Genomic DNA, 23,597 nt, shown 5'->3' on the forward strand with positions numbered 1-23,597 from the left:
CACTCTTCTTATTAAAATAATAAAATAACTACTGTCGTGTTCTCAGCACTCCATATAGTTTATATATACTGTGTGTGTGACAAGAACAAAAGAGTGTACACTGAGTGAGTACTGAATGTGAGTGCAACAATGATATCAAAGTGAAAATTTTCCTTGCCAACATCATTTATCAAATTAATTTTTCAGAAATATTTTTGTTATCTTTGGAAGTTAAGTTTTTAATATTTGTCTAGATTATTTCAGACATGCAGTCTATATGTGAGCCCGGATTGAGGAGAACATTGTGAGTTTCTATATACTTCCCATATTAGTCATTTTAAAACTAATTTCAAAATTTGCCAGTTGCTTACTAGTCTTAACTCTAAGACTCTGAATGCCATTAATGTCTATAGTGTCTATGGTGAGCTTGTTTACCTATAAATATCAGTCTTGCAGTTTATGTAAACCTGAACTACATTAGCCCACATACATACATAAGCAAACATGGCTCCTCTATACAGCTTGAACAAGACTGTAATTTATCTTTAAGCAATTGAGTAAAAATTATATTTGTTTTCGGACACATAGATTGTTAGATCAACATGTTGGAAAGTTACTTGCAGCTGATTAAGATTTTTTTGGTTATGTTTTAATGCATTTGACATGCATTTGGAATTCACATCACTGCCTTTGACCTGTTTTGCCTGATGCTGTGATTCCTTGGATACAGAATGCCCTATCAAGGTACATAAGGCCAAAGCAAATCAAACGCAGCCTTTATTGGTCAAACAAGCATGTTCATCAACATGAGCATATATGCTGGCAAAGAACAATATTAACTAACTGTACAACCTTTACCAATTTACCCCAAAGTGTATATTAGGGGGGCCAACATAATTGGACAAAAGCTACACAAATGATTTAGGCAGGTAGTATATGGTACTACATGGTGTTTGGTAAATCAGATTATACCATGTACATACCTACCCAGTTTCTGACATGAGAAAGGTGTGTGTCCTTTAAAAGAACATCTGCAAGACAATCTGAATGCAAAAGACAACCCTAAAATGATTAGTGAAATCTATATATTCCTATTTGCAATACAATTTTATAATTTTTGATTGAATTAAAGGTTTATAATAGAATAACACTTAACAAAGTGTAGGACAAATGAGGAGGAAAGGGGATTAAAGGAAAAACATTCCCAGCAAATGGGGGACATTTAGGAGCTTGGTGTGTGGGGTACTGACCCTTAAAAAACTAATTATACTATTACCACAGAACTAGGAAAAGTGGAACTAAACAGGGGAAAAAGGCACACTGGCCCTGCTTTTTTAAAGCTCTCTAGGGCCGGAGAAGATACACTTTCATCAGTGAAGCTGGGTGATCCAGCAAACCTGGTATGGATTTCCTCAAAGCCATTAGCTATTTGCTAGCAAATGTTTTGAATCCTGGACCAGATCAAATACAGGCTTGCTATATCACCCAGCTTCACTAATGAAAGTGTATCCTCTCCAGCCTAGGAGAGCTTTAATAAATCAGGCCTACTGTGTCCAATAGTATAATTACTTTGGTATGCAGAGGCTCATCTGGGATCTCTTACTTTCATTCACAAATGATAGAAGACCGGTGCATGTGCAGCAACCAAGCCAGTAGCAGCCTCATGTATACAAGTTTCTTTAGGAATGTCTGAATTTCTTGACTACCATTCCTGATCTTTAAGAAACTTAGCAACATAAGGAACACACCTACATTACCAGAGCTCCAAGTCATGGTTACAGCTGCAAGAAAATGAATTAGCTTGTAGAAAAATCAACAACCCAGTCCCCGGGGGGACCTTAATCAGCATTACGTTTAAAGGGGGGAATTAATTAATTTGTAAAAGTCATTTAACTCTTCCAAAACCGCAGGCATTAGGCAATGATTTATCTTTGTTGAATTGTGTTTGCTTTCTAGTGAGATAGATCATGAATGTTGTCTGACAAACCTAAACCAAGACAAGTTTAAAATATATATAATTGTTCTTAGACAAACAAAAGTAAACAAAATAATTTTCCCTTGAAATGAGTGGTTTTCAAGGGAAAAATATTTTGTTTACTTTTGTTGGTCTAAGAAGAATTATATAAATTTTTATTCAAAGTGTAACTAAACCCCACATCAAAGTCTTATGACTGAGCTTTACAATGAGAAACAACCAATTACTTTTAAGACTCTTATGCTGTCACAAATTGTGAATTACTCTTTCTGGTTCTTTGGAACATATCCAATAGGTCTGTATTTATTGAATTGCATACTGGACTCAAGTGATCAAGCCTTTGATGTTGGCAATGTTGTAAAAATTAAACGTGGACAGGTTTCCCTGGCAACATCACTTTTTTTGGGATAGCAGATCAACAAGACTGTAATAGGGATCATCTATCTTTCACCATCATTCATGATCCTAATAAATGCTTACAAGGAAAATGCTGGCATCTGCATCTGTTCAACTTGTAGGCAATAAACAAGTGACTTTTTTTTCCATTCTTTGTCAAAATTGCAAAGCAATCAAAGAATTAAAACAATGGTTTTGACTAATTGCAAGAGGTTGTCATCAAAATTACCCTAAATTCATTTGTGTTAGAATTCAGGAAACAGAATATAAACTGATCTTTAGATGGTACAAAGTCTTGTCACTTTGCATAAAATACTCCCTAAATGTATCTCTTTTTGGAAAAAAGTGCAACACATTACTGCACAACAATAACATTTCATAAAAAAAAATTGACAATCTGTTCTGTAATCCTTTTGTTTTGCCAGATCACGTATTCTTGTTTTAGAAGAAAACTGAACTACTTCTGATCAGCATATATATATCTGTGAGGTATGAACAAATAATTCCAAAGGAGGATCTTACCTCTAGCTTAAATAATAGGTCTGGCTTCTTTTACAAAACAAGGTTTTACTGGAAGGTTTCACTGTTTTATGTAAAGGTAATAACAAGTAAACTTCTCTCCCCTACTTTACGGTCCCATACATCAGGTCTTCAAGACTATAGGCTCACACAATACCCCTCCTTACACCTCACTTTTTTTGTTTCTCTTGTTATGCACCGAATGCAAAAACTGAGAGATTGCTGTACTTTTTTCTAATTGCAATTCTATTTAAAGTGAACTCACCGAAAAAAAAAACCTCAATTCACCTTTACCTTTGCAGATCTATTGATCTTTCCAGAGGTTTCTTGGAATAGGTTCCGTGCCCTCCTGGTATCCTTCCCCGAGATTGGGTGACATAGATGGGGAAAAAAACAGTGCCGATCTCATTGTGCATGCATGAGATTGGCATTTTTTCCCCACTGAAGAAAGGGCTCCTGAGGAGCGTATGCTTGAGGAGCAGACCGAAGCCTCCAAGGATACATGACATATGTATTCCAGCAGGCTCTAAGCTTGTGGCGATCAAGACAGAAAGGGGAGGGGAGTTGTAAACCCCCTACCCCCCAAAAAAGAAGATCATTTTTACCTTATATAAAAGGATTGTCTACCCTTTTATGTAAGGTAAAAATTTTAGTTTGGTTTCTGGCAACTGCTTAAAATTATATTTGAGATGCCCAGTCTGATTTGTAATTCATACTCATGTTCTGTTTGTCCCACAGAATGATTCACAGATAGATAGATATCTAACTAATAATATTATAAATAATAACTCCAACAAAAATCTTTTCATGTGTACCCTTCTGGTCTATTAAATATACAACTGAGTGCAAAAAAACCCTGTGAGCTGATAACTCCCTGTACACATGCTTCTCATTACTGTCATCAGCATTATTCCCCAGTTTGCTTTGTGAACCACAGCATATTCCATGTTATGTTATTGAGAACAGTAGAGGTATACAGTAGTTTTAAAACAATTCTTGTCTTAAAGTGACACCGCTCCCTTACTGTACTATACTGTATTGTACTGTACTCAATGAAGGAGCAGCGTTGCCACCGTAGAACAGGAAGCATGTTACCGGAAGAATGATCAGGTATAAAAGAAAAAAACAACTGAAAAAATAAATATAATGAATCTAACGATTGGTAGGATACGTTTTGTTTTCATGACTAGACTCACTAATTACATTTATTGCATTGATGGTGGATTTCACATCAGTGTAGTCGTTAATTTGTTAGGACACGGCTTGGATTAATAGTTCACTAATAAAAAAAAATGCAGCAATCACTTTACCTTGTCATTAATGTTATTTAGGTTATAACCTTTTATGCATGTTTTTCTTTTCTGAAAACATTTCCAAGTCATATGTTGCAATCTTTGATGACTTCAATAACAACAAAAATAATGCCTAACTGAAACACCCAGCACCTCAAGAAATGACAGCCTGGAGTTAGCAATCTTTAGGTTATGAGGAATGCCTCTAGCAAAACTGTAGTTTGATCCAGAAACATGAAACATCACCCTGTTTTTCGCAGCTGAATTTATGTCTCTGGAGAGCAGATTCCATGGAGGGAACAAAGTTAATAAGTATGGAATGTTTGCAGATTCAATTCCCTTTGAAGTCAGGATAAAATACTGTACATCATCAGTACTGACCGAACAAGGGACAGAAATCAATGCGTTGCCGGCAGAAGATGGACAAATTCATTTAGAGCTTCTGTAGCATATGAGATTACATTTATTAACCTAATATATAATAGTGGCAGTAATGTTTTAGAACCTACCTTATTTTATCTTTTAATAGAATGCAAAGTCATGTTTTTTTAATAAAAATTAGTGTGTGTTTTTCATAGAAACACAACATAATAAATAAAACATACAGTTGTGCTCATACATTTATGTACCCTCCAGAATTTTTTAAGATGTGTACTATTCCTTAAAGAAAACATAGGTGATCAGACAAAACATATTTCATGTACTTTTGTTGGGAAAAAGTTAAATTACAGGGCATTACTGAATATCACAACCATTAAACAAAAATGCACCTCTATGCATTACAGTACGGATTATGTATTTTTCATTATAGGCCTTTTTGCATCCTCACCATTTATTGTTGTGACCACAAAAATTAATTTTAGTCTCATCACTCCAAAGGACTTTGTTACAGAGGTTTGAAGGTTTGTTTGCATAATGTCTAGCATAGTGTAAGCAAGCTGTTTTGTGTAGTTGTAAAAATAAAAATAAAATATTTTTTCCTCTAACTCAACCATGCAGCTCGTTTTTGTACATTCTTACAAAAAATACATATTTGTCAAACAACACCACTTGTTTGCAGAGAAGCATGTGTTTCAGTTAAACTGGCTTATGGGTTTTTCTTTGCATGTTTTACTGGCAGTCGTGGCTGAGATCTTGGTTGGTTTACTTGCTGTGGCTTGGAAACAACATAACCACTAAGAGTTTGAACACATTTTCAAAACTCTGGGTCTTTTTTATATGCTTTTTCTGATTTGTAAAATTCAATAACCTTTTCCTTGCAGGTTAAATTACCCTTCATTGGAACTTATGTGTGAAGTGTTATTTTGGTTTTACGATGGCTCAGTATCCAGCAAAGTCAGCCAAACCCTGAATAAATTTAAAATGGGTATTTATACACAGACGTTGATTACATGAATGGAAGTTACAGTTCTGGATACTCTGCCCTAATTACCCTTCATTGGAACTTATGTGTGATTCCAATATAATAATGAATATCAACATATAAAGGTATGTAAAAAAAAAGTTTTCTATGTGAGCTGTTATCTTTTACAAATAATGGCAGATATTTCACAAGTTGTACAGGTATTTTCAAATCTACATTTTTTATTACCTTCATGATTTTGATAGCACTGGATGACAGTAACTATGCATGCATGTGTGTTGACACTTACTGTGCATGCAGAGTTCATTGGTGCAATTTCGAGTCTCTGTGCCAAGTCCTGGACATTCTTGCCCTCCATTACGTGGAGCAGGCTGAGTACAATCTCTGCTTCTCCGGTGTGTACAGTCTGATGTACAAGCCGACCAGTAGCTCCACTCCGTCCATCCTCCACTCACTGCATGCACAGCCAACCAGCAAAACAAAAACAGATACACACTGAGAATGTGGTACACCCTAAAACTGGTCTTCATCTCCATGGATATTACATTAACATGTCCTCAGTTGGCTTCTTCCTACAGATATTGGAGCCACTATACCTTACAACCCGCAGTGCTATTTCTCTCCTGCTTGTCTCTCTCCAGAACAAACTAATCACTCACTCTGCCATTAAGATGTCTCATTTTCCCTCTATTACAACAAGATGCATAGTTATCTCCACTGAGTTACTCATTGGTAATAAGTATAGAAATGTTTCATTCTGGACTTCTTCATTATTACATACCTGCTTTTTTCTCATCATGCTGCTCCATTATCACACTGTACCAAGCTCAGCAGTTTGTCTGAGCAGCAATTTATTCATCATTTCCCTGTGCCATGTCTATACATCCTGACAGAAAACCGAAATGAATGTACAGCCTAACACAAATATGATTATTTGGTATTCATGCTTGTGCCAGGTTACAAGTTAGTCTCTGCTGATTGGACATCCATTAATCCAGCTTTACACACTTTAGAATGTCCAGAAATATTTAAGCTTAACTCAAGGCTAAGTTGTATTTTAGTTTTGGGCAGAGTGAGACTTCTGTCTGGTGTTTTATCTCTCTTTTTCTCACCTGATTGGGTAGATTGTTAAACACTTCCTGTGATACCAGTAAAAGAAATGGAGAGTGGAAGCATGGACAGGAAGGAACATACAGCAATAACTATGTTTTTGTTTATTTCTGTGTCCTTATTGAAGGAAATTACCCTCACCTACTAACTTGATAAGGGGAAAAATCTTTACAGTAAGTGCACAGGGCAATAAGCAATTAATAGAGGCCTTAACCCTTCTAAACTTTTAAACAAATAAAAACACTTTGGCAGGAGTTAGGCTGTTAGGCAAAAATTCTATGATAAGTTGGGTGTTGCTTCACACATCATGAAATAGATCTAAAATGTGGAAACTGCAGCCAATCTTACCAGGGCAGAGGGTTGTGCAGGCTGTTTTCTGGATATTCTGACCCTCACAAAAGGATCCTCCATTCAAAGGTGTTGGGTTGGTACAGGTTCGACTTCTTTTCTGCCACCCTCTTCCACAGGTTGTACTGCACGGAGACCACTCTGTCCATGATGACCACCCTCCATTAACTTGGAAAAAGCACAAGCACATTTAGGATAGGGATTGTACTTTACATAAGTCTGAATATGTATCAATAAGCCAAATGGCAAAATTGACAAAGCAAACAGGTCTTGATAGACCAAGAAGCCTGCTGGTATCTCTGTGACTCTATAGCACCAATGGAGTCTCAAAGAGATTATGACTGAGGCATTAGGAATCCACTAGTTATAAATAATAGATCTTTGATTACGCATTAAATCCAATTATTATTTATAGATAACAAAGATTCAACATATTACATTGGGAAGAATTAAGTGGAAAAATACTTACATTTCAAGTGAAAAATTACTTTAAATCCTTCTTATTTGAAAATATAAGTAATCTTACCCTTTTAAGATATTTTAGTGCAATCTAATAGCTGCTATTTACTGCTATATAGCTTCTTTTTAATTAAAAGTAAACATTAAATTGCAATGCAAGATCATTGTACACTCCTGTAGTTTGCAAAAATGTGATGAATATATGGGAAGGAGAATAATAAAGGAGTAACTGGCACTAGGCTGGATCTGAGGATATATATCCCAATGAGATCTTTACACCATAAAGGTCCAAGCATTTGGTAAGTGAAGGTGTTTGTGGAGCACATGGGTAAATTTACAAACAAGACTGTCTTTCACTTTAGGGAAAATGATTTTAACAAATAGAAATAGTTTTTATGACCACAAGTGGAAATTTTAAATGAATAGTAAATTGGTCTCACAAATGTATTTAGCACTCTTTTTTTACTCAAGATATCTTCCACTTGAAAAGTACCTCCTTCTCCAACAAAATCCAGACTGAAATTGTAAAATCACATCTGTGCTGGACTAAATACATTTTCAGTGATATCTGAGTTTGTGAGAGACATAAACAATCTTTAAATTTCATTGTCTGACCCCTGCAAGCTCAAGATTGAATATGATATAGTAATCTCACCATATACAGTGATGGCCGCTGAGTTACTCCTCCGTCTGGCAACTATATTCTTAGCCACACAAGTATAGTTTCCCGTGTCGGCTAGTCGAGCCTGTCTTAGAATTAAACTGTGGTCTGTTCCTATGAAGAGGTTGGAGTCCAATTCAGGATCCAATACATCTTCATTCTTAAGCCACTCCACCTTATAATATAACAAACACAAGAAGAAGTAGAGAGTACAGGAGTAGATTAGACACGAGAAAAAGATAAGGAAGAGAAATACAGTTACATTTGGATTATCCATAAAGCAGCACTTACTACTTATAACTGCTATATACCAGATCTTAGATTTAATTGCTTAGACTTGTACTTCGAGTGCAAATCTGTTATGTGTTTATCGGCTACTGCAATATGAAGATCAGAAGAAAAGATCAGAATGACAGTTAGGGGTCTATTTATTAAAGATCAAAGTAATATTTCTGCACAGCTTCTCTTCATGATAAAGCTCTTCACTGTTATTCACCTATTTAAAAATGCATATTGGAGTGTGCTTTGCAAACATCTACCAGGCTTATCTAAGCTTTTTGTTTTTGCCAAAATACCACATCAAAGTCAATCACCCAGAAATACTTAGCCCATTTGGATCTACTTATATTGCATTCATAGGACTGATTTTTCTACCAAGGACCGTAATTAATTAAAATGCTGCTCAGAGTAGCAAGCCGATAATTCAATGAATACCAGAACTGACTGAACTGAAGTCAATGAAGACGATTTAATGATAAGATGGGGAAACTCAATTTAGGTTCTTGATCATTTTGAAATGTAACATACTTTATTGCTTAATAGTATCTAGATTGGCCTAATGTTTACTGCTTTTTTTGTCACTTGGTCGAATAATGCAGTGAAACCTGATTTTACACCACCAGGACCTGTGCAAATGTGTTTATTTAACTAGAGAATTTACCCTTTCAAAGGAAAAAAATATTATGTTTGATTTTCCTTTCTTTATTTGAATCTGCTTAGCAAATACATTCCAAATGCTGCATGATGTATTTGGGATGTTTTCTTGAGGCAGAATCGAACTAGCTTATACAGCCAGCTCAGTTCACAGTAGCCAAGAATAATGTTTACCCTGCTCTCAAGCCAGCCAGCTGGTGAGATGAGAATATATATTACAAAGTTGTGTTAGGATATTGGGTAACAATGTGACTAATTTATGAAAAATAATTCTGGCAAAGTGGAAGTGATATTTCTGGAAGCCAGTCACATTCCAGCTGTGATTTTTGTAGTGCAGGTAGGAAATAAAATTCAACCAACAATAGTATTGCTGCTTTGAATTTTTATATTAATTTAAAATTTAATAAAGTCCAAGAACTGACCGTAGTTTCAGCTGTTATTTCCAGTAGAGAGAAAGACTCATATTTGTTTGGGAATATGAACTTGACAAATTTTATTAAAAGTCACATTTATTGATCACAATAGTTGCTAATTAGAAACTTTTTAAAATGGTAATTGTTGCACATGAAAAGCATTATATTGGTTTTGGTTTATTTTTGTTTAGTTCAACACACTTCTGGATGTTTTTAGCTGTTCTAGTCCTTTATCCACACAATCTGTTTTATTTATGAATATGTAATACAGGACAAATGATTCACAGAGCACTCTGGGTTAGCTAAAATAACAGCACCGGCAGTTGTGACTAATTTGTTTGCATAAATTGGAGAAGTTATCAGGCAGCCTTATATGTATGTTTAATTGCTGAAGGCCATTACGTGTCCCTTTTCGCAATAAAGACCTGTCTGGTTGCAAATATTCAAAGCAAAACTTTAGTTCTGCTTTATTTCTATATGACAATGGTAAAAATGTTGGCATTGAAGTGTTGGGGAGCCTAGAAATTTACATTCATTAACATGTCGTGTTTTTGATTGCATCTATCTGTCATTTGCAGCTCCTATTTAATGTACAGTGCTGCGTAGTATGTTGGCACTTAAGATTATTATTTCTTACATATTTTCTCACATGTTTTTAAAATATATTTGTTTTGCATAATTTTTGTTAAAAAAAAAAACATAATGAATCACGTTTACAGAACAATAATTGGAAGAAAATGTACTTTATCTTTTCCCCAATAGAAAGTTACATTTACAAAGCTAAGGTCTACGTAGAGCATATATGAAAATATGTTAAGTCCATTATGTGCTAGATGTGAACCAATTCTTCTGACTTCAGTTTGGTTCAGAAAATGTATCATTCTTTACAATCATTATTCCTTTTTTATAAGGTTATCAACCGTGTTACATATCATTTTTTAAATAGCTTACTGCAATTTACCCTCCGTTTATCCTTAAGTTTATTGTGTAACTACAATACATACAGGGGTTTCAACTGTTCTGTTGCTTATGTCTAATGGACTACGAATATTTTTTTTTATTTACCAGCTGTATGATCACAATATTTTTTGCACTAATAAGACGGCATTTCTTTTCATTTACATGTTTTTCATAGTATTTGCTGTTTGGGCCTTTAATGTGCGTTATAAATACCTTTTTTGTATCTAGTATATAAAATGCATTTTGGACCTTTTAAGGATATCTATCCAAATCCCGAAACAGACAAATTATTGTGTTTTGCTTCCAGTGCAAAACTTTTCTTCAACACTTTGTCAACCCTTGGCACATAGTGGCTTATACAGTGCTTCATTAGTGGATTGCTTAGCAAGGAAGTAGAATTAATATGACCCCAGTCATCTCCTAACACTTTTTGTTTATGGGCAGAGATCTGTTAAAGTGGAATCTAAGCTGCATACATGCACACAGGAGATGGTGGGTAAAAATTTAACGGCATAATTGTTTAAAGGAATGTTCAAATATTAATGTTTGTGCTGACCAGAAACACCAAGTACTGGCCTATTTTTGGGGAAACATAGGCCAATGACGGGCAATCAATTTTCCCTCCTAGTTGAGCAAACTGATCTATAATTATCTATTGTTTCTGCACTGCTTTTCTTAGCCAATAACCAATAAATAAATTTAAAAAAATGACTGAATGGTGACATGAAAGCTAAACTGAGAACAGTAATTAAATCCCTGTACAACATTGCCCTTAAATAGTGAGATCTATTAATAGGCTCACAATTTGCACTTATCTGATCTGTGATAACAAAGAATGTTTACATAATTACAAAAACAATCTATATTATGTTGTCGGTAAGAAGAGCAGATAAAGTCACTTGCAAGTTTGCAAAGTAATGGATGGCACTAGACAACTATTTCTCATGCACTCCTTTTGACATCCTGTTATGTGAAAGAGATGAGCGCTGAGGAGTAATGCTTAGTGACACCTTTGTAGCGCTCACCTCTGCAGGAGGAATCCCCTCAGGTGGCTGACATAACAGAGTCACCTCCTGGTCCAGTGACACTTCTCTTGACACAGGCTCCTTCTCGAAATTCTTCCTGAGGTCTTAACAAAAAACAAACAAAACAAGTGAAAGATAAAGTGAGGAGTTAACAGTGTAAATTTAAATATATGCGCACACATAATAACAGGTAGCACTGCAATAGTATGACATTGGGAGCGCTTCCGGAGAGGAATAAAACCAGCCTGTGCCTATTGGCTCTCCGCTCCTACTCCTGCCAGCTCTGTATAACCACACATTACAACATGACAGTGATAGAGAGTGACAGAGAAGGATGTATACACAGTGCCTTCCCCACCCCTTGGGGTATGCAGGTTTAAAATAAACTGAATTCCACATTCATTTAGCCCGTTCATCTACATTTCTCTTTCTCCTTGCTGCATCCCGGATTACGGCACACACAACTAAATTGCAAGTGACAGAAATTGACGTGGGGATGCACAGTCCCCCATAGCACTGCTCTACTGGCACCCCGTGGCAAGATGCACCAGCTCAGTAATAACATGGGCCACCTCGTTGCTTACCTGTCTACTCTTGTTTGTATTTAGTGCTCTAAAAGGAGCCTGACAACCATGTTCTGAGCAAAAGAAATACAGGCTTGTATTTACTGCTGGGAGAGAGCAGATACCATGTATGCTATTCTAGGCAGCTCAGAAAGCAAAGCCAGCTACATGAGGTGGTTACATGACATTTTTAAGTCTCATTTTTAAGATTAATTAAAAGCAAACGTTTTAGAGTATTACACATAACAAAGTGACCAAGAAAATGCAAACCGAGCCATCTCCAGAGCCACAGAATTACCTACCTTTCCAATCTGCTGTCATAGTCCCCTGAAAAACCCAAATGTGAAAGGTATGGGTCATAGATACATGCTCTCTTCTTTATTCCACAATGCATTATTGAAAACATGAGTGATTTATCACTAAACTTGAACATTTTAAATTGGAGGTGTCGGGGTGTGACCAGCAATATTGAAGAAGTAACTTTTGGAAGATTTGATATCTGTATAAAGTGAGGCTCATATGGGCATACATGGGTATAATCTCATTAAACAGTGACAACAGTTTTTCCCCAAGCTGTGCTCCTGCATTGCCACCTCGTCAAAAGGGCATGCAATGAAGACAACAAAGGTAATTTCCACCCCCATTATGCAGGCATGGTCCACTGTCATCATCAATAAAGCTGCCTTGAAAAATGTCATGCAGCCATCACAAAAAAGCATGTAAATGGCTAAGATGCAACAAGTGTATAAAGGTAAATACAGTTCCTATTTTGTACTACACAAAGATTAGCCTTTATGGTGTGAAGATCTGAGAGTGGAGATGGATAAGTGGTGAAACAAAAGATCATGGGCAGTGTTGACACCATTCAGTATATGAAAAGAGATTTTGTGGCAGATCTTTTGTGGCGTATTTTTATGTGTAAAAGAATAAAAACAGGGAAATGTACATGAACTGCGTGCCTTTTTTCCTTTTACATTGGCATACACTTTAAATAAGGTAATGGATCTAATTCTAGTACATTTACACTAAATATTATTATTATGTTCCCCTGGTCCACACTAACATGTGACCTGATGAACTTAGAATCATCACGCAGTAAAATGAGGTGACATGCAATTAAAGTAACAAATGCGAGCCGCAGTACATCGTCCGATGGACGTGTTAATGCCAACAATGAGAAGATTCTGACGCATGTCTGGAGGCATGCATTAGCATTGACAAAAGCCACATAACAGGGTGATCTTGTGACATTTTTCAAATGGAAAATTACTGAGAAAACAGCAGAAAGCTAAATAATGTAACAGCTTACTAAAACATAAAAACTAATGGAACAAAAGACTCAGGAAATCAGACAATGCCCTGGTAAAAGGATTTAGCGGTCAGCTCAATAAATGAGGCAGACTAGACAGTGCACAGTTTCCACATAGGACATATATTGGTCCTAAGTGCTCACAAACCAGCTAAACAAGTTAACTTTCATCAGGAGCTGTTGTCATGCATTCCAAATAAACTAAAAATACACGATGCTTATTGTTCACATATTCACTGAGTGCAATAAACATCTTCAAATGTCTACATTCAATATTGACTTAAAAATATAATGTCTCTTTTTTTTTTGGAACAAGTTTGTTATAAAAACGTTGCTATTATTTTTAAAGGGAACACTAATTTTACTGGAATAAAATAAATTGCTACTTAAGCCATTTTGTAATTTAATGATAATAAAAAAATATATATTTCCATTTCAGTTGGCAGTCAGCTTTGATTTTCACTAACTGTAAAGAAAAAAAAATCAAATATTTTTTTCATTGTAACCATGACAACAGTGTGAGGATATGGCTTCTGTGTGAAAACTGTATATATATGTCATATACTGCTCATCTGATTGTTTGAGGTAATTTGAGGAAATAAAACAAATCTATTCACACTTCACACTCCTGACAATACAGATTAATAAAGGTCAGCAAGCACAATCATATAATATATATATATATATATGCAGTATATATTTTTTAAATGTGTTATGACTTGTTCATTTATGTAGTCAGTCTGTGTAGAGGTTTCTGATGGTTTTCGCTAGCGACTGCAATATCAGCTTTCTGATCATAATAAAACTACATGTCCCATGATTCCTTGCACTGTTTGTCATGGATGTGGTTGTTTATAGTTATTTCTAGTTGTTTATGGTTGTAGTATTAGCTCTGTACAGCTGAATGGGAAGGATACAAATAAAGACATTCTAAATGGAGCATGATTTGTAGCCACATGCATTAAACATATGTAGTTCTTTGTAAAGGATAGAAGGTTTTTTTGGGGACTATTTGTATACATATTTTTGAAACAAGAGGGAGAAACATATTGCTAAAAAAAGAAAACAAAAATTATAGGAATTTAGATTTTTTAATGCAATAAATAGTGTGAATATTCACTTTAAATAACCATTTATGTAACAAAGCAAATTCCTGTTTACATATTTCAACTGCACTTCTTTTGATAGTTAAAGAGTTAATATTTGATAATTAAAGAGAATATTCACACAAATCATTGTCTGAGAAAGGCTGAGATAAAAGTTCTCGTTTACAGTGTCAGGACTATGTGGTTATAGTAATTAGAAGCACCTACTTGCCAGGATTTTTGAAGAATTACCTAAAATTGCCAACCTATAGTACATCAGCAGGTAAGAATGCACAAGGTAGTAGGGAAGGAAAGCTTCAGCACTAGATCAAGTGCAACCTGCGGAACTAGTTCAGTGCAATTCAGGTGATCTAATTAATGGTAACCCTGTACAGAGGCTGCCATTGCTCTATTTGTCACCGGCAGCCATGGCATGCAGAGATAGGAAAAGGTAGTATGTTGTAAAGGTCCAAAATATCTGTTACAGAATAAGCTAATTACAGTTTATTTATAGTGTTTGGATAGACAGGATATAATAAAAGGATAATTTAATTCTTTCTTTTCTGTCACTCAACAGCTATGTAGCTGAAATCATGATAGGTAAGAATCTGTGTGTTGATCAGCAGTCTTCCTGACTTGGTAAGGGTTAAGTTGTTTGCTTTAAGTGCTGATGTGCAGTGATTAACTTCTTGCATGCAAGAGCCTCCTGGAACATTGCTAGTGATAGATGCTATTTTTAAATGCATTCAACAAGCACAAACATTATAAAATGATTTTAAGGTCTCCATAGAAACCAGATATCCTGAGCATGTCTACTAAAATGTAACAAGCACATGCCTGATAATATAACTTAGAAAGCACTGCATAGAGTACATAGCTATCCCATGGTCATCTCCCATACCAGGCATATTTAGCTTATACTCACCATTAACAAAACACTAATGGCTTCAGTCAAACAGTGAGATGAATGTGCCAAATTCTAAAACAACAGGCTGGATTCAGGAACTGTTCTATACAACTAAATCTTTGAATTATAAAAGAGAGGCCATAGCTGTAAGAATTTAGGCACAGGGCCTACATGATAGGGGTGGGAGGCCTAGCCCAGGGGTGTTAAGGGCTGGACGGAAGTGAGAGGCCCTCTTTTGGAAGAAAAAGTTTCCCACACACCCACCCCTATTATAGTTATAATTAGAAAGTGTGGGTAAGTTTAGCAGTTGGGGTCTTGGAAGGCAAAGATCCAATGCATTGGTAAAGTAGTGGAATTTGGCAGGGGGGGATCCTCTTTGGTGGGGTCTCCCCCTTTATGGTGAACAGATGATTATGGCTCCTGAGGCGGTGGTGGGTGGCTAGGGGCCAAGGTGGAGATGTTGGAAGAGTAAATTCCTGTTGGGTGCGGATTTTGCCTTCTGAGACCTGCAGCCTGGTTGTTTGGGTGTATAACCGGGAGTATGGAGTTTGATAACATTATGGATATTGTTGTTATGGTTAGGTATTAATAAAAGGGAGGAATTAGTTTGTTGGTTAAATAGGTTATATTCAATGTGATATGTTTGAGTTATGTAATCCCGGTTAAGTAATAATAATAATAAAAATGGAGTGTTATGTTATGTTAATGTATGCTTGCATATTAAAAGTGTAAATGTATTTATTTATTTGTCATTTATTTTTTATTGAATATTTGTTATTACTTGAATGGTTAATTTTATTTTAAAGGAGTTTATTAAACGGCTTCTTGCCAGCCAATTTAAATCCAAGATTGTTGTCTGGGTATTTAATGGTGGGGGAGTGGTTAGTAAGCAGGTGGGGTCAGGGGGGAGGCAGAGGTTCTGATGGTGGTGGTGAAGGATGGGCTAGCAAGTACGAGTTACCCTCGTCATGGCCATTAGTGACATTGTTTGTAGGCTAATAAGAGTGTTATAGCTGAACACAGCAAAGTGAATAGTAATAGAGAATATCCTGATGACATCTGGACCTCTTGTATGTACATCTGAGATTAAGAAAATATGTGTGATGTTACTGGTAATCTTCCTCTAAAAATGCTAGCTGTTTGACTAATAAACTGATGTAGTGGCTTAAGTCCCTCTACCTCACCCATCTAGGAAAGTCACAAAAGATGAGGGTCCTTCTTTAGGTGTTCTTTCCAGGTCATTTACTAACTTATTTAAACAAGAGGTTCACTGTTTCCGCCCAGCAACTAGCATCATGAAAAGGAGTTATGGCAGCCTCCATGATTTTCTCTTTTCCTTTGAGGAAAAATATGCCTTTTGTATAGTTATTCCTAAAGTTACCAGTTGACCTTCAGCACTTACCCAAAATGCAATACTAAAAAACACACTATAGACGTCTACATGGATAACAAAAGCAATTATTATAGTAAAATATTTTGAATTACTAATACTTATACCACTATAGTTAAAATCTTGTCATGTGATATTAATTTGCCCTGCACTCCTGTTTCTTGGGCGGCTATGCTGCCTTGAAGAATCGTTCTGGACTACTTCCTGTTGCATCATTGCTCCAGGCGGCACCAAAGCTGTTCTCTTGCCCCTGAGACTTATGACCGAGCATGTGAGCTCCTAGTAAAATTTTAGAGGAAGCAAATGAATTTTGAAATTACGATTCCTTTTTAATTTATGTTGACATTTCAGTAGAATTCAAGGCCAGCTTACACTGTTAAGACTGCTTCCACCTTCACTTTTTTACAGGTAAATTTTACACCCAACAGTGGGTGATTAGTAGGATATTAGGTGCAAGTCTCCATTCCTTATATTTTACTGAATGGTCCAATTTAAGCTTGAAGTAAGGAAAGGTACAGTGAACTTGTGTCCACTTACATACCCAGACACTGCCAAGAACAGCTCTGTTCTTCATTCTCCCTGCACAATTGGCTGTTCACTCCACTTCACATTATTGTATCTGTTAGTAAATCAGGCCCTTTGAGCTCAGTAGTAAAGCTTGCTGCTCATGTACATGGCATTTACGCTTCATGGAGTTCTATGAGCAGGGTCTGCCTGAGGTGTGCTAAGTGCAGCTTAGAGCTGATGGGATTCAGTGCTCCCTGGGCGTCCATAAACACAAACCCTTTTCTAAATGGATCTACTTCTGTTCCTTTTTTCCTAAGGAAGTATAAAGTAAGAAAAAAAAGGGGTGTCAGGGAATTCCCCCTATAACTGTACCCATATTTTAAAGAAAAGTTTATTGTATTTTTAGGGAGTGGGTATTATAAAATAATAATATAGTGTTTATAGTGATTTTCTTACATGCTTGTTCTTATACATTTTTGCTAATCCATATTTTTGGTATTATAAGTTTTAGATATTTGTAACCACTAGGGTTGGCTTCTAATTGCTATGTGCAGTTACTAGTTTGCTTCTCTTTTACATGTTTACCCAGCAAGAAATAACACTGCAAAAAATATCCACAATAAAAGTTTTTACAGTGTTTGCATATCCCTTGTGTAAGTTGTTTGTTATTTGTAAATATACACATTGGGGCCTATTTATACATATCACAGGCAGGCTCCTGTATTAATAGTGCTGGTTTACTGCAGTTCTGCCCACTCATTCCAGCTCTACTGTATTTATAAGCAGGTATAATTGCTCACTTTGCATCTCATCCCCATTGCAAGTATGGAGATAAGAAGCGCCATCTAAGCAGTTTTTTGTTTGTGGAGCATTATTTGTATAGCACCAAAAAGTGCTTCATTAAATGTTATCGCCTCTTGCATATATCAGAAAGGCTGCCATAGCTTCATATCAGAGAAATGTATTATGTGTAACTTTCTTTTCTGCTAGGCTCACGGACAGTATAAAATATAATCTATTTCAGAAATTCCAACATTTGTATGACTGAGTGATTTAGAATTTATTGCATTAAAAGGGTAACTTCTCCCAAAAGTTATAAGCTTTAGAGCTTTAGTGATTGAGGGAGGATGGAAACTTTGTTGGCCATTAATTGCTTGCTGTGTTCCATTTAGGCAATCTCTTCCTATACCAGAAACATAAAAGGAAATGAGCAGAAATCTCCCCATACTGACAGGGAACTCCCACTTTTTACAGTTGTGAATAAACAAGTTCTCCGACTGGATGATATACCATAAACTCTTGTTCAGGTATAATCCATAACATTTGGATTCCTCATAATTTCTGTGGTTATGACAACTAAACAAATACAGGTTGACATTCAAAAATCCGGCAACCTCCGAACCTGAAGAGTGCTGGATTTTTGAAAATTCTGGATTTTTTTTTTACTCACCTCCACACACAGGCCAGCCTTCCCCTCGCAGGACCGCGACCATCTGGCACAGTTCCAGGGAGCATGCAGCAGGGACGTCTCAACGTGCATTTAGTTTACCGAACAAGACCTAACAGCTGTTTCTGCAGAACAGCACCATCAAAACATTAGTGGCGAAACAGTGTACTACAGTCCCTGTATTGAAAATACGATCCAAAATTCATGCCAGGAAACTGAAGGGACCAGATTATCGATGGCCGGATTTTCGACTGTCAACCTGTAGTAAGATTAGGTCTCCATGACACTACTACACAAAATTTTAAAAGAAAAATAGTTTTGGTTACAGTCGAATTTACTTTTTCTAGTACCTGTTATAAGGAATTTGAGCGGAAGTTGGAATTTCCTCCATGCATGCCGTTCCCAGTGACAATTGTAGGACACTTTATTCAAAGGAAAAAAAAAAGTCTCGTCTGAAGTTTTATCGTTCGAATCAAATGTTAAGGGTTACAGTAAAAGATGATATGGCACCTATGGCCCGGCATTGCTTTCTGCACTAGGAACTCCTTCATATTCCTTATGGCTTACCAAACATAAACAGTATTATGGTAGTAAATCATTTGACATGTAGGCAATCTTTAGACAAGAATTTCCCAACAAAGTTTGTGTGAAACCCTAGGGTTCATCCACAGATTGCTAGAGGTTCCTTGAGAAATGAGCAGTTTGTGACTCTCAGTTCAGTTTAGGTGACACCAATGACCTTTCTGACTATATGTAAGGGTTCATAAATATAAACCAGAAACAAAGATTTTTTTTTTCAATTGGCAATTTAACTTGTATTGGTTAAAATACACATACAGTTTACAGGCAATTTATACAAATGATTCCATTAACATTTACGTTAGGTAGTTACTGCTGGTCCTGTCCCCTAAGAAAGTTTGGGGTATCTGACCATTACCTATACATAGGTTTCCCTATAATATCAGCATCTGAGAGAGAGAGCACCAAAAGGCTGCTTTAGAAAATTGAAATCACAGCTCTATAGCTGACACAGTATTTTTCTTTTTTACTTGTACATATATACCACAGATTGTTCTGTATACAAACTATCACTTACATAGAGAAAAGACTAATACCACCATAAATAAATTATAAATCTTCCTTTTAATATGGATATTCTACATAACTGTGACAACATTTTATGTGCATGAAAAGTTCTGAGATGTTTATTGCTACACGGTTATCATTCTGATTAGGCAACATAATCTTATAAATTAAGAAAATGTAATAACCCTGCCTAGACTTTTAAGTATTGTTACTGCATTGTCAGTCCTACCACCCAGCTCACCACACTAATAATTTCCTAATAAAGGAAGATAAAACACAGGCCTGATTTATTCAAATGCAAATTAATGAATTGCAGGCAAAGTGTATGTAAAGCTAATACTTTAATGTGTTCTCTGCCACTACAGCTAAAGGTCTGGACACACATCAAACTTCTGCGGCTGGAAAATTACTAGCAACCCCACAGCACAGTTGGGGGACCACTGTGTGATAATTGCGAATGTTCTCGCGTGTGTGTTTTAGGTCTGGCTTATCTGCAATATATTCAATATTTGTTCTTCGGTTTAGATACAAGGTAACCAACCCATTTTTCATGTTCAACCTCCAATCATGGACAAAAGAAGATCTGTTATCTCTGCAAATGACTGGGCGTTTGTATCCATTTTACATCATTTCACCATTTAGTGAACAGTACCCTTTGTATCTTCAACAGTTTATCTGATAGAAACACTTCATTATAATTTCTTTACCATAGAAAATGAATATTCTTTAGTAAATCTGCCCCAGCATATGGAGAGTTAATCAATGATCTGCACATTGATTTCAGAGATTTATAATGAAATATAGTCTTATAAAAAGATTACATCAACATCTAATATATATAATGAGCAATATTTTGCCTTCTAAAGACAAACTGTATTTATTTTCTTTGTTAATGTTTATGTGTACCTATTATTTTTCAAAGACATCTATTGTTGTAATTTTAATTACATTTAGACTGACTAAAACTGTATTTTTTTCATGCATGTCATGCATTCAGTTCTGCATGGAAACAACACATATCTGAATGTCTGAATGAGAAATCCTTGATTGAATTATAAAGGCTCCTTGGTGGAGTAATGCATAATGAGTAAGTGACACAGGGCACACAGGCTACAGCCATAATAAAGGTTTGATAAATATTCCCAGTGACTGAAAATGTTCTTGTTCTGGGGAAATAAAGCCACTAATACAATGTGCTGTCACTTTATTTGTTTAGCTTTCAAGAAGATTGCAAATATATTGGTACATTAATTTAACAGATTTTAGCATGGTTTTCATCTTAATGATCAGAAAACAATATTTGACTTGGTTATTAAAACCTAAACTCATGTCATCGTCCTGCATAACATTAACATGTGTTTTGAATCAGATGCAATAAATATTTTTTATTAGATTGAATATATTATTGATAACATGGTTGTAAAATGTATTTTTTTTTAATCAAATTGAATTGTGATGAGTATAGAGTACTTCTGATTTTTCTGAAGTTCCTGATGTCAGTTAAGAATTAAATGCATACCCAAATCAAAGTGATAAGTATATACAATTAGCATAGAAAAAATTAGGACATTTGGCATAGAATAAATAGATAAATATATGCTAAATAATTGATATCAAGTAAAAAGGTCACTTTTCAGCAATATCAGCACTTTTAGAAGACTGCCACTATGTTGAAAAGCTGTGATCACAATATTTAGAAAGTGGAAATCAGCCACTTCGTAATTCACCAGAACTTTCAAAATTGGAAACAGTAAAGCCCACAATAGCATTTTGTTTTAAACACCCTAATTACTAGTTTTGCCAACAATTGAAAGTTTTCAAATGTAATATTGTGCTCACAATGTCAGTTTAAGTCTGCTGATCACCTGGATTGGAAGTCAATAGAACTATGAAGTGTCTAGATGAAAATTTACGGTATTTACAAGCACCGATGGCCGCCAAAAAAATTGGTCACATTTTATAAATCTGGCAGTTAGTAAATTAGTGATCGGGAAAAAAGCGAACAAAGGAGTCCTTATCATTTCTCACTGGGCTGACATCATGGTAATGCACATGCGTTTTGGAAAATACAAGTTGCACATTTAGCATCTATTGTGAGCCAGGCTAGAAAAAAAAAACAAAAACAAAAAAACAAATAATAGCCATTTAGGCTTAGTTTTACAGTTAGCCATAAATATATTACATTAGTTGCACTTTCTTTTTTATCTCCCCAATTCAAAATCAAATGCTGCTAATTGCCTATTGGGTATCATAGTAGGAAGCCTTTTTAGATATAAAATAGCACAACGCCTAAGAAATTACTTTAGAATATAAATCAAACTGTGGCATTGACTGTGGCCAATGGCATATAATGTGTTACATACGCAGAGGCTTAACTACTGCACACGACAATCATTCACAAGAACAGTTACAACAAAAAGCCATGCAGATAACATTAAACAACAGCTTATGTTTGAATCGGCTTTTATCACCCTGCCAATTTTGCATATATTTCATTTGGGCATTTTATTAAGTTATCCAAACACACAAAGCTTGGATTATGTCAGAAACAGCCTTTTCTAAGATATTATTCAGTCTTATAAACCACTAAAGGAAACATTCTCAAATTTTACAAAATGACTATGAACCTGCCAAGTTCCATACATAACCTTCTTTTTCTTTTATGCACTAATCTTTTCTTCACAGTTAAGTAGCAAACAGGGTTTTAATACAGGAGGCGCAGCCAATGGATAAAGTATAATAAACAAAAATAATAAGCACATACAACATTCAGTGACAACTAACCTGTAAGCAAAGACAAAATAAAACACAGCATTAAATAAAAGAAAACTGTGCTGGGACTGAGACTTAATAAAATGTGACAAATGTCTATTTGTGCTCAAAGCATAATAAAATATTGCAATCACAGTATAAAGAAATTCTCAAAAAAGTCACTACATGAATAATGCATAATGCATAGAAGTACTATAGGTATAAAAGATATATAGGTGTATTTTTTTCTCTAAGTGACCTTCAGATATACTCCATATACAAGGAGGTACTTCTCAGAATTTATTGATGCATAAACTGTCAGGCACTTGCTTAGATGGTATTGTGAACTTGCACATAAAGAGCCAGCCGGAAGGTGTTGTTGTGTGTCACAGCTATGTTGCTTATTCTTCCCAGAGGTCATCTAGGCTTTGCTAATACATGCACAAGTGTATCACATCACAAGGGTACTCTGTATTGCTAGTTCAGGCAAATAAACTGTTTACATTGAAAAATGCTAAGCTATCACTGAGGGACTGAAATGTAAGTGAACAGAACAAAAGGTTAAGACAATATCAGATCATAAACCTACGCTATGTACACATAATCATTAATTGCCACTGGAAATTATTGTTAGGCATGAGTTCCAGTGACAGCAGAATGAACAAGCACTGTACAGGCATGGTTGTTCTCTTCCATGGATAAAGGAGGGGAGGGGGTCAACTGGGAAGCACCCCACTGCGTCTTCCCCATGAGGAATCAATAGCAGTCATTAGCTGTCGGTCATTAGTGACTCAGTGCAGCACATTCCTAAATGACATTGGGGACAGATGTATTAACACTAGATTTTTACTTGGAAATGTTCACAGATTATCATCTAGGAAGACAATAATTTAGAATGTGTTTGAGGCTTTAATTCATTTTTCATCTTGACAGATAACATTCATCTCAATATATCCAATGGCTAAAGCTAAATATTTATAGGGAGTGTATAGTGGTATATATATATATATATATATACATATCTCTGTCAAGGTAAGGTGTCCCCTTTAGGAGGATTTACTCTTTCCAATTGTTCTAATTACTGTGAATGAAAATAAGGTAAGCAGAACATTTGTAGTT

General features: G+C 35.6%; 1 protein-coding gene across 2 annotated transcripts in view; it reads right to left on the bottom strand.

Moving 5' to 3' along the window:
- UNC5A (unc-5 netrin receptor A) overlaps positions 1-23,597 on the bottom strand; it is a 211,583-nt gene that overhangs the window by 35,752 nt on the left and 152,234 nt on the right. The window contains exons 4-7 of one of the 2 annotated variants that reach the window (XM_072401037.1): positions 11,434-11,537; positions 8,097-8,277; positions 6,983-7,150; positions 5,814-5,978 (exon numbers count right to left, since the gene is read on the bottom strand). In XM_072401037.1, the coding sequence (XP_072257138.1) occupies positions 5,814-5,978; positions 6,983-7,150; positions 8,097-8,277; positions 11,434-11,537 (618 nt within the window). The remainder of the gene's footprint in view (positions 1-5,813; positions 5,979-6,982; positions 7,151-8,096; positions 8,278-11,433; positions 11,538-23,597) is intronic. The other variant, XM_072401038.1, reaches the window with a different exon arrangement.

This window comes from Pyxicephalus adspersus, chromosome 2 (genome assembly GCF_032062135.1).
Source record: "Pyxicephalus adspersus chromosome 2, UCB_Pads_2.0, whole genome shotgun sequence".
Classification (NCBI taxonomy): Eukaryota; Metazoa; Chordata; class Amphibia; order Anura; family Pyxicephalidae; genus Pyxicephalus; species Pyxicephalus adspersus.